The sequence below is a fragment of the Gastrolobium bilobum genome, unplaced genomic scaffold, assembly GCF_033153095.1.
Source record: "Gastrolobium bilobum isolate Gb01-03AN ecotype WA unplaced genomic scaffold, APGP_CSIRO_Gbil_v1 utg1014, whole genome shotgun sequence".
Classification (NCBI taxonomy): Eukaryota; Viridiplantae; Streptophyta; class Magnoliopsida; order Fabales; family Fabaceae; genus Gastrolobium; species Gastrolobium bilobum.
The window spans coordinates 6,171-20,234 of record NW_026896158.1 but is presented as its reverse complement, the minus strand read 5'-3'; the positions used below and the strand labels follow the sequence as shown (position 1 = coordinate 20,234).

Genomic DNA, 14,064 nt, shown 5'->3' with positions numbered 1-14,064 from the left:
CTTCTCATTAGCTTCCATATTTGTGCTTGGCTTTTCTGGAGCTGCCACCACTTTACCACTTCTAGTTATGACAAACATACAATCCTCCTTGAGATTAGTAACTGTATTGTTAGGGAAGGTACCTGGAGCTCTTTCCGCAAATTCCTTAGCCAGTTGGCCAATTTGATTCTCCAAGTTCCTAATAGAGGCATTGGTGTTTTTGGTATTTTCTCTAGTCTCCTCCATGAAAGCATTTATGTTCTTGGTATTGGCTCTAGTCTCCTCTATGAAAGCATTAGAATGTTGAGCCATTTGTCCAATTAACTTCTCCAAATCAGAAGGTTCCTTCTGTGGAATAGGAGGAGGTTGCAGATAGTTGTTGGAACTATAGTCAAGACCACCTCCTTGACCTCTCCTCTGAAAATTATTTCCGCCAGGAAAATTCTGATTTCTTGGAAAATTTTGTTGGGGCTTCTGCTCATACCAAACCCCATTTATTTGCAACTGTTGTGGATTATCACCCATTAGAGTAGGGCATTCAATAGACTCGTGAGCCTCTCTACAGTACTCACACATCATAGAAGTTGATTGAACCTTGGACACTTGCAATTTCTCAAACTTCTCATTCAAGCTGTCAAACTTTTTGGATAACAACTTTTGTTCGGCAAGCATAGCCTCATTGTTTTCCAGCTTTATCACTCCTCTTCTTGCTTGAACTGGGAAAATCTCATTCTCATTTCTTGCCAGTTTCTTGATCAAGTCAATAGCTTGTTCAGATGTACTCTGCCGAATAGAACCTCCAGCTGTACTATTAATCACCAGCCTTGTTTCAGGAGAGATGCCATTAAAGAAAATTGCCAGTTTGTGATCTCATTCACCAGCTGGTTGTACTTCTCCATAGAAAAGAACTCGGCAAAGAACTTTGTTGACAAGTCTTCCCATGTCATGATACTATTAGCTGGTTGCCTTTCTATCCATCTGAGAGCTCTTCCCTTAACAACAAAAGGGAACAGTCGGAGCCTGATAGCATCAGCAGACACTCCATTGTGCTTAGTAGTGTCACAGATCATCAGAAATCGATCTATGAACTCATGAGGGTCTTCCTCCTCAGCACCAGAAAATTGAGCCCTCTCCACCAAAGTAATCAAAGATGGCTTCGGCAGAAAATTGTTTGCCTCCACTGTTGGCCTGAGTATACTTGAATTTGGCCTATTGAACACCGGAGTCAGAATAGTGTCAAACAATCGTGAACTCCATCCATCTCCTCTGCCTCATGTTCAACTCTTTCTGATCGAAAAGATACTTCAAACTCTTGTGGTCACTGAACACCAGAAACCTCAAACCAAAAAGATAATGCCTCTAAATCTTGAAAGCAAACACAATAGCAGCCAACTCCAAGTCATGAGTAGGGTAGTTCTCCTCATGAGGCTTCAGCTGCCTCGAAGCATAGGCAATCACTTTGCCCAACTGCATCAACACACACCCTAGCCCCTACCCGGAGGCGTCGGTGTAAAGCTCAATCTCGAGTGCAGGATCAGGAAGAACCAACACAGGTGCAGTAGTCAATCTCTCCTTCAACTCCTGAAAGCACTCCTCATACTCGTGAGTCCAGACAAATGGAGTCTCCTTCCGAGTAAGGCGAGTCATAGGGAGAACCATCGTGGAGAACCTTCGATAGTAACCTGCCAAACCCAGAAAGCTCCTCACTTCCGTAACTGTCTTGGGTCTCTCCCAATCCAGTACGGCCTCGATCTTGTTCGGATCCACTACAACTCCTACAGCAGAAATAACATGCCCAAGAAACTTCACAGACTTGAGCCAAAACTCACATTTGGAAGGCTTCGCATACAGCTTCTTCTCCTTTAGCACTTCCAGAACAGTTCTCAAATGCTCCACATGCTCCTCCTCCATCTTGGAGTAAATCAAAATGTCGTCAATGAAGACGATCACAAACTGATCCCGGTACGGCTAGAAAATCTGGTTCATGTAATCCATGAACACAGCAGGTGCATTGGTGTGACCGAACGGAATCACCAAGTACTCAAAATGACCGTATCTCGAGCGAAATGCGGTCTTCAGGACATCCTCCGGCTTCACCCGAATCTAATGGTATCCGGACTGGAGATCAATCTTAGAATACACGCAAGCACCCCTGAGCTGATCCAATAGATCATCAATCCGAGGAAGGGGATACTTTTTCTTGATTGTCACCTTGTTCAGCTGCCTGTAGTCGGTGCACAATCGCATTGTCCCGTCCTTCTTCTTCACAAAGATAACCGGTGGTCCCCAAGGAGACACACTCGGTCTAATGAAATCTTTTGCTGAAAGATCCTCAATATGCTTCTTCAGCTCTGCCAACTCCGGTGGCGACATCCGGTATGGAGCTAAAGAAATTGCCCCACACCAAGCAACAGATCTATGGAGAACTCTATCTCCCTCTATGGCGGAAACTCAGGAATCTCCTCAGGAAACACCTTGAGGAACTCCCTCACCACAGGAATGCCAATGATATCCTCCTGTGTACCACTCACCAAACCTCCCAACATGACATAACTAAATGCCCCTGCTCTCAAGGCTCTCCTAGCCTGCAGCAACGAATGTACGATGAGGAACTGGTTGTGGAGTCACACAGAGACATCACCACACGCTTGGCACAACAGTCAATCAATGCACAGTTCCTGGACAACCAATCCATGCCCAGAATAACCTTCAAGTTGGCCATCGACAATCCTATCAGATCTACCGAGCACTCACGGCCCTCCCACTGAAACACGACATCTTGATGTATAGTGGTAGAATCACACTTTTTCTCCGGTGGCGGTGGTCACCCGCAACGGTGGAGAAAGCACAGACATGGGTAACTCAAGCCCCACAGCAATCGGGGTTGCAACAAACGAATGCGTAGCCCTAGAGTCAAACAAGACATCAACAGATGATGCACCAATAGTACAGTACCTCTGACTAGGTTCGGAGATCGATCCGACTGCTGACAATCCAGAGTATAAGCACGTCCTGTAGACGGTGGCACTGTCGGTGCCGAAGTAGGTGGAAGGGGAACCATCTGTAGCGGCACTGCCTGAACTGCTGCCGCTCTCGCTGTCGCCGACGGACAATCTCTGGAGAAGTGGCCCTCCTTGCCACACTGAAAACAAATCAACTGACCGGTAGAACACAATCCAAAATGAGTCTTCCCGCATCCCGAACACCTGGGAGTAAGAGGTCTCGCTGCACTCCCTTGAGCAGAAGTCCTCTTGAACTGATTCGGCGCTTGCCGAGTTGCCATCTGCTTTCCTTTTCCCTTGTTCCCAAACTTCCTGTCTCTCCAAGAAGTGGAACTACCAGCTACCTTCATCGTCGTCTCGGCTATCTTGGCCCTCTTGGCCTTACTCGTGTTGTAGAAATATTCAATATCACGACACTGCTGAACCAGTGTCGCAAAGTCTCTCGAAGCAGAACCAGCAAGGTAACCAGCAATATCCTCACTAAGTCCTCTGTGGAACTTAGCAGCCAAGAATGTAGGAGTAGGCCTCGCTATCCTGAAGTGTGAAAACTTCACCAGCTCATTGAACTTGGCCAGGTACTCGTCAACAGACAACGAGCCCTGAACCAACCTGTCAAACTCTCCTTGCTTCCTCTCCTGCGCATCGTAGGGGAAGTAGTGACCCAGAAAACAATCCTCGAAGAATGGCCAAGTCATCACATGGCCCTGCATCTCGTAGACATGAGAAGTGTTCGTCCACCACTCATGGGCATCGCCCTCTAGCATGTAAGTAACGATCATCAACTTCTGCGGATCGGAACACTGCATGACCCCAAAAGATCTTGTCTAGCGCCTGAAGCCATCTTGCAGCAGCAATGGGATCATAAGACCCATCGAAAGTAGGTGGCTTATCCTTACGGAAAGCATTTAGCCGGCGATCAATCGTATCTCTGTCCTCAGTGGGCTCCACAAAGGGTTCCATCACCCCAACATCATGTGTAGCACTACCAATGTGACTCAGGGTCTCATCCTGAACACTAGGTGGAGGCGGCGGTGGTGGCGGTGGAGGTGGTGGCGGTGGGAACTGACCAACAGCTGGACCCACTCTCATCTCCTCCAACATGGCCCTCATCAAGGCATGTTCGCCAACCGATTTGCCTCAAGAGCATCCTCCGTGGCCTTCTGGTTCGCTTCTCTAGCAGCGTTCATCATTGCCACGTTGGCCAATCTAGTGGCCTCATGCATCTCAGCCAATGCAGTTAGGATTTGGGTCGGATTGACCCTCAACAGTCTCTCGTGTTCTCCTGGGTATTACCATGACTCTTGCACAAGTTACACACATTATGAGTTGATCAGGCCCACGCAGTGTGATCACATATGCATCATCATAATAAAGCCCAACGGAGCAAACACACAAGACAGACACAACCAAACATCTTAATCATTGCAATACATACAGGCTTTTCCCTAGAACCGTCGCTCTGATACCATAAAATGTAACACCCTGTGTATACCCGGTAATGTTATCATATTATCGTATTAAGTTGCGCTTAATTAAAAATACGGAATATCTTTTTCTTTTCAATTATGACGTCATCATACTTAGCCAAGTTGATTACTTAATCAATTTCATAAAAACAATGCCAATATGTAAATTGCAATAAGACATCTACTGAAATACCTCAATATATAAATAAAGTGAGTATCTAAAGTCACGGCATTACATCACGTAATCCAGACAATAATCCTGATACATTATTACAACTCCAACTAAAACAAGACATAACAAGTCTACGTGGCATGGACAATCCCCATGCTCACCAAATCAACAACATAAACGACAGAGCCTCAACAAGATAATCCAAAATCATAAAATGAAGCTAAACGCATAAAAGCAGCAAGCATAACCAGCTTCCAACATGTCAGCATGTAATATCATCAATATCTAACTCAGCTCCGGCCTCCTGCCGCTTGGGGCCTCAACCCCCACATTACCTGATCTTGAAATAAGCATTCCCCAAACGTGGGGTGAGATCTCTAAACTAGAAATCTCAGTAAGACAAGGGGTCCTCAAGGATCTTCCACCCCAAGCTCACTTACATGTGCAATATACGTTCTAAAAGCATTAATTCAACATAAGTTCTCAAAACTATGCAGTGCAACAGATATTCATGCCATGTGTGTTTATCACTATTCTACTGGCCAGAGAAATGCAGGAATACGTCTATACCTACATGTAGTACAAGGAACACCGCTTGCACCTCACCCACAGCCTCACCATATTGTATGTACTACATACTCAGGCTTACCGTATAGGTGGAACACCACATGCATATCATAAAAGCACTAGCATATAACAGCTCAACAGGATTTCCAAAACATCAAAAGCATGTAACACAGCATGCATATAACTATACCCCCATGGGACATGGTGGAACCACAACATGGCTAAACCAAGGACACGAAAGCTTACCTTGCAACCTAACACCCAAAGCCAAGAGTCCACAGCTCAAAGTCCAAACACAGCAGATTCACAATCTGTTATGGACCTATAATATATCAATAAACATGCACCTTTCCATTACGTTTTACGTCTTAAGGCTTCACACAAGCCATAAGCCCTTAATCACATGATTCTGACTTCATCAATCTAGGGTCCACAAACCCCCAATAGCCTACTGTACACACAGCACAACTACTGTTCTACGAAATCTCAGAATATCTGGATATTCGTCAGAGGCATATCCGGATATCAATATCCGGATATCTCACTGGCCATATCCGGATATCAATATCCGGATATCCAGAACTCCATATCCGCATATCAATATCCGGATATCCATATCTGGATATCAATATCCGGATATTCACAACAAAATATCCGGATATTTTGCGACAGAACCCAGATTCTGCATTTCGCGAAATTCCAGCTTAAAGGTCCAACTTTTATCGATTACAGGAGCCTAAACATGCATTCCTAGGTGTGTTTGACATTACCCAACGTTAGGTTATCATCTTAAGCCCATAACATGCATCAAGGTTCCATTTTTAGACACTTAAACTCAAGTTCAATGATAGAGCCACTTACCCAAGCTTGAAACAGAACCAAGAGGTGCTCTTGGAGCTCTCCAACAAGCCTCAAAGTTCAGACCACACAAGGACACGAAAATGGAGCAACAAGTCTAGGTTTTTCTTCACAAAGGTTCACACTTGAAGCTCAAAATACCACTTCCAAGCTCCCACAAACCAACTCTCAAAGTCAGCACCTCCTCACCCTCAACCAGAAGCTACAACTCAGCAAGGAAGTCACTCACAACCTCACAAGACCAACCCACCCAAGGTGGTGGTGTTTAGAGATGAAGAGATGGTGTAAAGGTGACAACTTGGAGCAAGAAATGGAGTAAGAAGGCAATGGAACAGTAGCATTAGTCCAGCCCCTCCAAAAGAGTCACGTAGCAGCTGGTGGTTATCTAGGGTTTTGTGCAAAATGCACTTATATAGCCACTTAAGAATAAAACACGCAGTATTAACTTTAATTGCTACGCTTAGCATTTTAATCCCAAACTTTGGATTCTTAACCTACTCAATTTTACAAGAATTATCATATTTTATTTTATTTTTCGGAGCACCTTTCCGGTACGCGCTTTTCATAGCCAGTATCAGTTTCTGGCACCAGTTCTCATTATTTTAACTTGAAACTCGTTTTACAAGTCCTACATATTATTCTAGTAATTATCATGCACTTACTTTAATTTTCTGGGATACTTTTTCGGTACGCATTTGTACCGACTAGCAGAACCGGTATCTGCACTTTTCTTCCGAAAAGCGACTTTCAGCATTCTTAATCACTTATCATAATTATTAAAGCCTCTTAATAATTATTAGGTTCAATTATGAAATCATTTCCTATTTTAACATAATTGATTAATTAATTTCCTTAATTAACGGTGCAGGTTCTTACAAAAAGAAAAAGTTAGCTTCTGCATTTATTTAGCAGCGCTACTCCATATGTATGTTTAATACACCGGGTGCACACGGGGTGTTACAAAAAACCCGTCCCTCTAGTTTGAGCTGAAGCAGGGGGAGAAAATCAAGAAAATGATGAAGATGACCAGCAACATGAACAGCCAACTATTGAAGTTGATGTTAAGATCCGAGATAATGAAGTCCAAGATGAGCATGATGATTCGGATTCTCAACCTGAAGAACAACCCAAATACTCTACACGAGTGAGACAACCTTCTACAAGGTACCTTTCTGATGAATATAATGTTGTTGCTAAAGAAGAAAAACCACAAAGCTATGATGAGCTCAGATAAGGAAGAATGAGAAAAGGCAATCTAGGAGGAGACAAAGTCCTTGCATGAAAAATTGACTTATAAATTAACCGTGTTGCCTCAAGGAAGACGAACTCTAAAGAACAAGTGGATTTACAAAATTAAGCATGAAGAAAATGGCTAGAAACCGAGATACAAAGCTCGGATTACAGTGAAAGGTTATAATCAAAATAAAGGAGTTAACTTGAAGAGATTTTTCTTTGATGGTGAAAATGATTTCGGTCTGAACCGTGTTAGCCATGACGACTTCAATGGAGCTCGAAGTATAACAAATAGATGTGAAGAACACATTCTTTCACGGAGACCTAGAAGAAGAGATATATATATATATATATAGAGCAATCTGAAAGGTTCCAAACTCCGGGACAAGAAGATTTAGTCTGCCATTTGAAAAAGAGCCTATATGGCTTAAAAAAAGCTCTCGTTAGTGGTACAAAAAATTTGAATCCTTTATAACTGAACAAGTTTGTGAAGATTGAAGCCGACCTCTGTATGTTTGTCAAGAAGTATAAAGCTAGAGATTTTCTACTTTTGCAGTTTTATTTTGGCGACATGCTAATTGTAAGGCAAGACAAGACGAGGATAGTCGCCCTAATGAAGGCGTTAAGCTCGTCCTTTGCGATGAAGGACATCGGCCCTACAAGTAGACACTCGGAATCAAAATTACCCAAGACCGACCTAAAAAGCTACTGTGGCTGAGTCAAGAAAAATACATTGAGAAGATTCTAAAGAGATTCAGCATGTACAAAGCTAAGATAGTGAATAGTTAAATACACAAAGATAATATATCAATTAGACTCAACTAAGAAGAGCAAAAGCGAATAGTTATATTATAAAGTAACATTTTTCAATAATCGGAATTACACGAAATCATATTAAAGTGTACTCAAAATTGGACATAATTTGATAGATTTGGGAGAAGTATTCTATTGTTCTGTTCATTTATATGAGAACTTCGTTATACAGATCCAACGGTACAAAATTGATTCAAGCATTCTTATCTAAAATAATTAATCCTGCATAACCTTGCGTCTTTCTAGATAAATATATAAGTATATGATCTTATGTGTATGTCTGCATGTCCTATTATTCAATTTCGAGTCTATAGATGGCTAATGGAATTTAAAAAATTCATAAAATATTATGTAACATTTCATTAGGTCCAAAAAGAAAACAGCTAACTTGTGAGGGGTCACTATACATGGAATTATTTCCATCAACCGATAACTTATTTACATAGAGTCTAGATCCTTGGAGAAATATGAACATGCAATGGATTTTTCATGACCGTAGTGAATTCCTTTTTTTCTGTCAAATCAACATGACCTCCTTCCGAAACCTTCCAATCAAAACGCCAAACCAAATTGGCAACAAAGTATTCCAAATGGAGCATTGCCAAATTATAGCCAGGACACATCCTCCTCCCTGCTCCAAACGGCATCATCTTGATCTCTTTGTTTCCAGTTAAATCAAACGCCTCAACTTGAGCCTTGTTCTGGTTCAAGAACCTCTCTGGTTTGAACGCCATAGGATCTTCCCAAACCTCTGGGTCCCACCCAATATCTGCCACCAAGAAATTCACAGTCCCATTTTTAGGCACCAAGTAACCTTTGAAAACAACATCCTCAGTCACCGCATGTGGCAACAAAAAGTGCCCCGGTGGGTGACGCCTCAACCCTTCCAAAATCACAGCTTTGAGATACCCCATTTTCACCAAATCTTCCTCTTTCACTTCCTTCTCCTCTCTATCACCCACCAGCTCCCTAATCTCCTCCACAAGCTTCTCTTGCACATGCGGGTACTTCACCAAATTCGCCATAATCCATTGCAATGCAGTGGAAGTATTATCCGTTCCCGCGTTCAGAAACTCCGAACACAAGCTAACCATTTGCCCTTCGTTCAACTTGCGTGTCTCCTCAGGCAACTCCAAATCCAACAAAGTATCCACGTACGAAACGACAGCGTTTACGTCATCGCTTACTTTACCCTCCTTAGCTTGCTTCCTCGCTCGTATCAGCGGAACGAACACATCTTCTTGCTCCTTACGAAGTCGCAACAACTCCTCCCAACGTTTGCGGAACAAAATCGCAGTGAGTTTTGGCCACACATTTAGCATGTTGAATCTATGAAGGTTGAGAAGCAGTTTGCGCTGGACACGCTCGACGTCTTTGACTTTCTTATCGTCAACTCTTTCACCGAAACACATTAACACAAGCAAGCAGAACATGGCATATTGAAAGTGGTCCTTGACCCGTATAGAATCGTTTGATTCCGAATCGGATTTCAATAGCGCGAGGAGGGTTTCCAGGACCCACTTGCGGGCACAGGAAAAGGATTTGACCCGAGAGTGGTGAAGTATCTCGGAGGTGAGGTTGCGGCGGAGGATGCGCCATGTGGGGCCGTAGGAGGCGGTGCTGAAGTTATGTTTTTCGCTGGTGAAGACTTTTACTGTGGGAAGAGGTTTGGGGCGGTCGGAGAAGTGAGAACCGTTTTGGATTAAGGCGTGGTGGGCGAGGGTTCGATCGCGGATGAATATGGATGGACGGGAGACAACTCGGATACTGATGATGGGACCATATTTGGCGTGGAGGCCTCGAAGAACTTGCTCAAGATTTGAGAGTTTTCGTAGCCATAAGATGGTTGTGATGATGGGGATGAACGGAGGTCCTGGTGGGATTTTGATGCTTTTGTTTTTGTTGCTGTTGGTATTGGTGGTGGATGAATAAAGGCAGAGGATGGCCCTGATAAGCACACAGAAACAGAAAGAAACTAGGATCAGAAACCAGGTTTCCATGTTGTAGTCTTAGTAGAGTGTAGGTCTGAGACTCCTAGGCTAAGCCCTTATGGTTTTCAAATAAGAGCAATTTCAGTTGCTCATTGTGTTGGGTGCAATGATCCAGAACTTGGTGTCTTGTACAAAAGGAACACATGATCATTGGGATTGATAAAGGAGGGACTTGTGGCTGGCAAAATAGGATGGCCCAAGTTGACGTCAATGCATTATATTGGCATTGTGGTGTTGGGGACTTGTGGCAGGAATTGGGATTGATTTGCCTTGGAGACACAAATCAATTACAATATCATGGGCGTGTTTTTAGGCATGCTATCAGCGCTACTTTTCTCATATTAGTATTGATTTATTGATTTATTTATTTATGTATTCACACAAAAAAAAAAACAATGCTGATATGTTAGTACGTCACTTCTAAGTTGACATTTTATTTTTGGTATCCACTTCTAAGTTGACTTTATTTAATATGGAGTTATATTAGAAATTTATGATAATAATGACTTTTTATTGATTCAATTTTTAATTCTTTTAATATTCTTTTCAAAATAATGTCAACGTTGTTTATATTGTGATCATTGGTGTTTTATTGGTCAGAAACATTCCGCTCGTTTGAAATCCGTTTCGAAAAATAGTTTTTTAATTTTTAAAATAAATAAATAAATAAATAAAAACTCATTTGATATAGCATGCTTTGTAAAAAAGCTTAACGACCACGTGTTTCATCGTATTCTACATGCCTTGGAAAAGAGCAACAACTTACTTCCAGCGTCATTATGCTGACCTTACCTCCACCTTGCGATTAAGATTAATATTGTGAAAATCGAATTTTTATGTAAAAATAGAATGGATGGGAAAAATATAAATTATAACCATGACATGAAAGGTAAATTTTTTATTACTTAAGATCAAGATACAAAGTTTTATATATATATTGATAGGATAGCGGATCCTATTTGGATATCTCAGGCGAAATCAAAAGAACAATGGAAAACAAGAGAGGAAAGAAATTCGAGAATCTGTATATTTCAATTCAATACCTCAGAATAACATGCAAGTCCCTTTCTATAGGACACGCATCTTGCTAACCGTGTAACTGCCTTGTACAATTGCCACATAAGCAACAGACTACTAAAGGTTCATATTACACATTGCTAAGGACTCATACAATACACTTGCTAACTATAATAGACTATTCAGTAACATTGGGCCATCTTGGGCTGATTACACAATGTAATCCTTAGCCCAAGATGGTGCTCCAGCTCTTCTTTTTAATTTGGGCCCTTCACACGTATCATTAGCCCCTGCTGCAATAAGAACCTTGTCCTCAAGGTTCAGCTGAGGTAATGGAAATTCTGGATAAAACCTGAGAAGATCATCTTCATACTCCCATGTAGCATCTTCAGGAAGTGAGCTGGTCCATTGAATAAGCCACTGTCTGTGTTGCTCTGGTCCTACTGGAATAACTCGGGACATAACAGTAGCCAATGGGACCTGGACTGGTTGGTTCTCCTTGGTAAGTTCAGGTAATGGGACGGCAGTAGTGGAACTATCCCCTTTAAACGGTTTGAGCACTGAGATGTGGAAAGAAGAGTGGATGCGACAACTGTCAGGTAGCCCAACTTTGTAAGCTACAGGACTTAGCACTCGAACAATAGGATAGGGGCCAAAGTATCGCTTGGAAAGTTTCTGACACTGTCTCTTAGCTAGAGTGATTTGCCTATAAGGCTGCAACTTCACCAACACCAAATCACCTACTGATAAAATAACATCCTTCCTGTGCTTATCAGATTGAACTTTCATTCTATTTTGAGCACCCTGCAGCTGATGCTTAAGGTACCTCAGCAAGTCATCCCTATGACTTAAAGTGGCATCAACAGCCTCCACACGCACTGACCCTTTACTGTAGGATGGAATCATAGATGGAACTTTTCCATATAAGGCTTGAAAAGGGGTCATTCCAATTGAAGAATGGACAGCTGTGTTATAATGGTACTCAGCCCATCCTAGATACAATGCCCATTTATGATTTTCCTCATGACAAAATGCTCTAAGGTACTGCTCCAAGTAACGGTTGGTGACCTCCGATTGTCCATCTGTTTGGGGATGGTAGGAAGTGCTAGTCCTCAACTTAGTACCACTGTTCTTGAACAACTGAGTCCAAAAATGGCTCAAAAAGATTGAATCTCTGTCAGAGACTATGGTATTAGGGAAACCATGCAATTTGATCACCATATCACAAAACAATGAAGCTACTTTGGTAGCAGTGTAAGGAGTAGCCAAAGCACCGAAATGCGCAAACTTTGTTAAACGGTCTACTACTACTAGTATTACATTGAATCCTTTAGACCAAGGTAAACCAGTGATGAAGTCCATAGTCAAGTCTTCAAAGACTCCATCAGGAACAGGTAAGGGTTGGAGCAGCCCCAAAGGAGGGGAAGTGGTATTTTTGATCATTTGACAAGTAGAACACTTAGCAACAAAGTCCTGAACATCTTTCCTCATAGTCTTCCAATAAAAGGAAGCAGACAGCCGGAGGAATGTTCGAGTAATTCCAGCATGACCTCCTGTCAAAGTGGAATGTGCTTCCTGTAGGATAAGATTTTTCAAAGCAGAAGTTACACTAAGCAAATAACGATTTTTATGGTACAAGATACCATTCCTATCAGTTATATCAGCATTGGTCAACTCATTATTCTGCAGTTTCACTCGAATATCCTTCAACGCAGGATCAGAGTCATTTTCAGCTCTAATCTGATCGATTAAAGGAAATGTGACTTCAGTCAGCAGGGTGAAATTCATACCCGCAGGTTCCTCTTCAAAGCATCTAGATAAGGAATCAGCCACTACATTAGTTGTGCCTGGCTTATACTCAATGGTGAAATCATATCCCATAAGTTTGTAGGCATATTTCTGCTGTTCATTAGTTTGCACAGTTTGCGTGAGCAACTCCTTCAAGCTTCTGTGATCTGTGCGAATTATAAACTTAGAACCTAGCAGATAGTGTCTCCACTTCTTAACAGCTTCGGTCAAAGCATACAGCTCCCTGACATATGTGGAAGCAACCTGCATCCTTGGCCCAAGTTTTTTGCTGAAAAAGGCTATAGGATGATTCTGTTGTTTCAGAACAGCTCCTATTCCTATAGCTGAAGCATCGGTCTCAACAATAAAAGGAGAGGAAAAATCAGGAAGAATCAAGATTGGAGTCTCTGTCATTGCCTTTTTGAGAACTTCAAAAGCCGTAGCAGCCTCTTCTGACCAGAAAAATGCATCCTTCTTCATCATGTCTGTGAGAGGAGAGGCAATAGAAGCATAATGCCTAATAAACCTTCGATAGTAACCTGTGAGACCAATAAATCCCCTCAATTGTTTGATGGTTTTTGGTAGGGGCCAGTTTTGCATTGCCTCAATTTTTTTTGGGTCAGCCTTCACACCAGAACCCGAAACCAAGTGGCCTAAATACTCCACTTCGTTCAATGCAAAGGAGCACTTGCTGACTTTAACCATGAAGAGATTTTCCTGCAAACAACTTAAAGTTAAGACAAGGTGATTATAATGATCCCCCATTGATCCACTATATATAAGGATATCATCAAAGAAAACAATGATGAACTTGCGGAGATAAGGTTTAAACATGTGATTCATGGCTTCCTGGAAGGTGGAGGGTGCATTGGTTAAACTAAAAGGCATTACCAAGAACTCATAATGCCCCTCATGAGTTCTAAATGCGGTTTTGGATGTATCCTCAGGAACTAGTAAAATCTGATGATAGCCACTCCTCAAATCAAGCTTGGTAAACACCCTTGCTCCTTGAAGTTCATCCAATAACTCATCTATGGTAGGGATGGGGAAACGGTCCTTGATTGTAATATTGTTCAAAGCCCTATAGTCAATGCACATTCGCCAAGAATTATCATGTTTTTTAACCAACAAGACAGGAGAAGAAAAGGGACTTCTACTTTCCCTAATGAAGCCAGAAG

General features: G+C 42.1%; 1 protein-coding gene across 1 annotated transcript; it reads right to left on the bottom strand.

The window, feature by feature from the left end:
* Window positions 1-8,535: 8,535 nt before the first annotated feature.
* Window positions 8,536-10,090, bottom strand: LOC133298068 (cytochrome P450 89A2-like). The gene has a single exon (XM_061497307.1). The coding sequence runs from the start codon at window positions 10,088-10,090 to the stop codon at window positions 8,540-8,542; it is 1,551 nt and encodes a 516-aa protein (XP_061353291.1). The 3' UTR covers window positions 8,536-8,539.
* Window positions 10,091-14,064: the final 3,974 nt, after the last annotated feature.

Bases quoted from the DNA above. Each gene is read 5' to 3' on its own strand.
- LOC133298068 (XM_061497307.1), bottom strand. From the start codon at position 10,090: ATGGAAACCTGGTTTCTGATCCTAGTTTCTTTCTGTTTCTGTGTGCTT.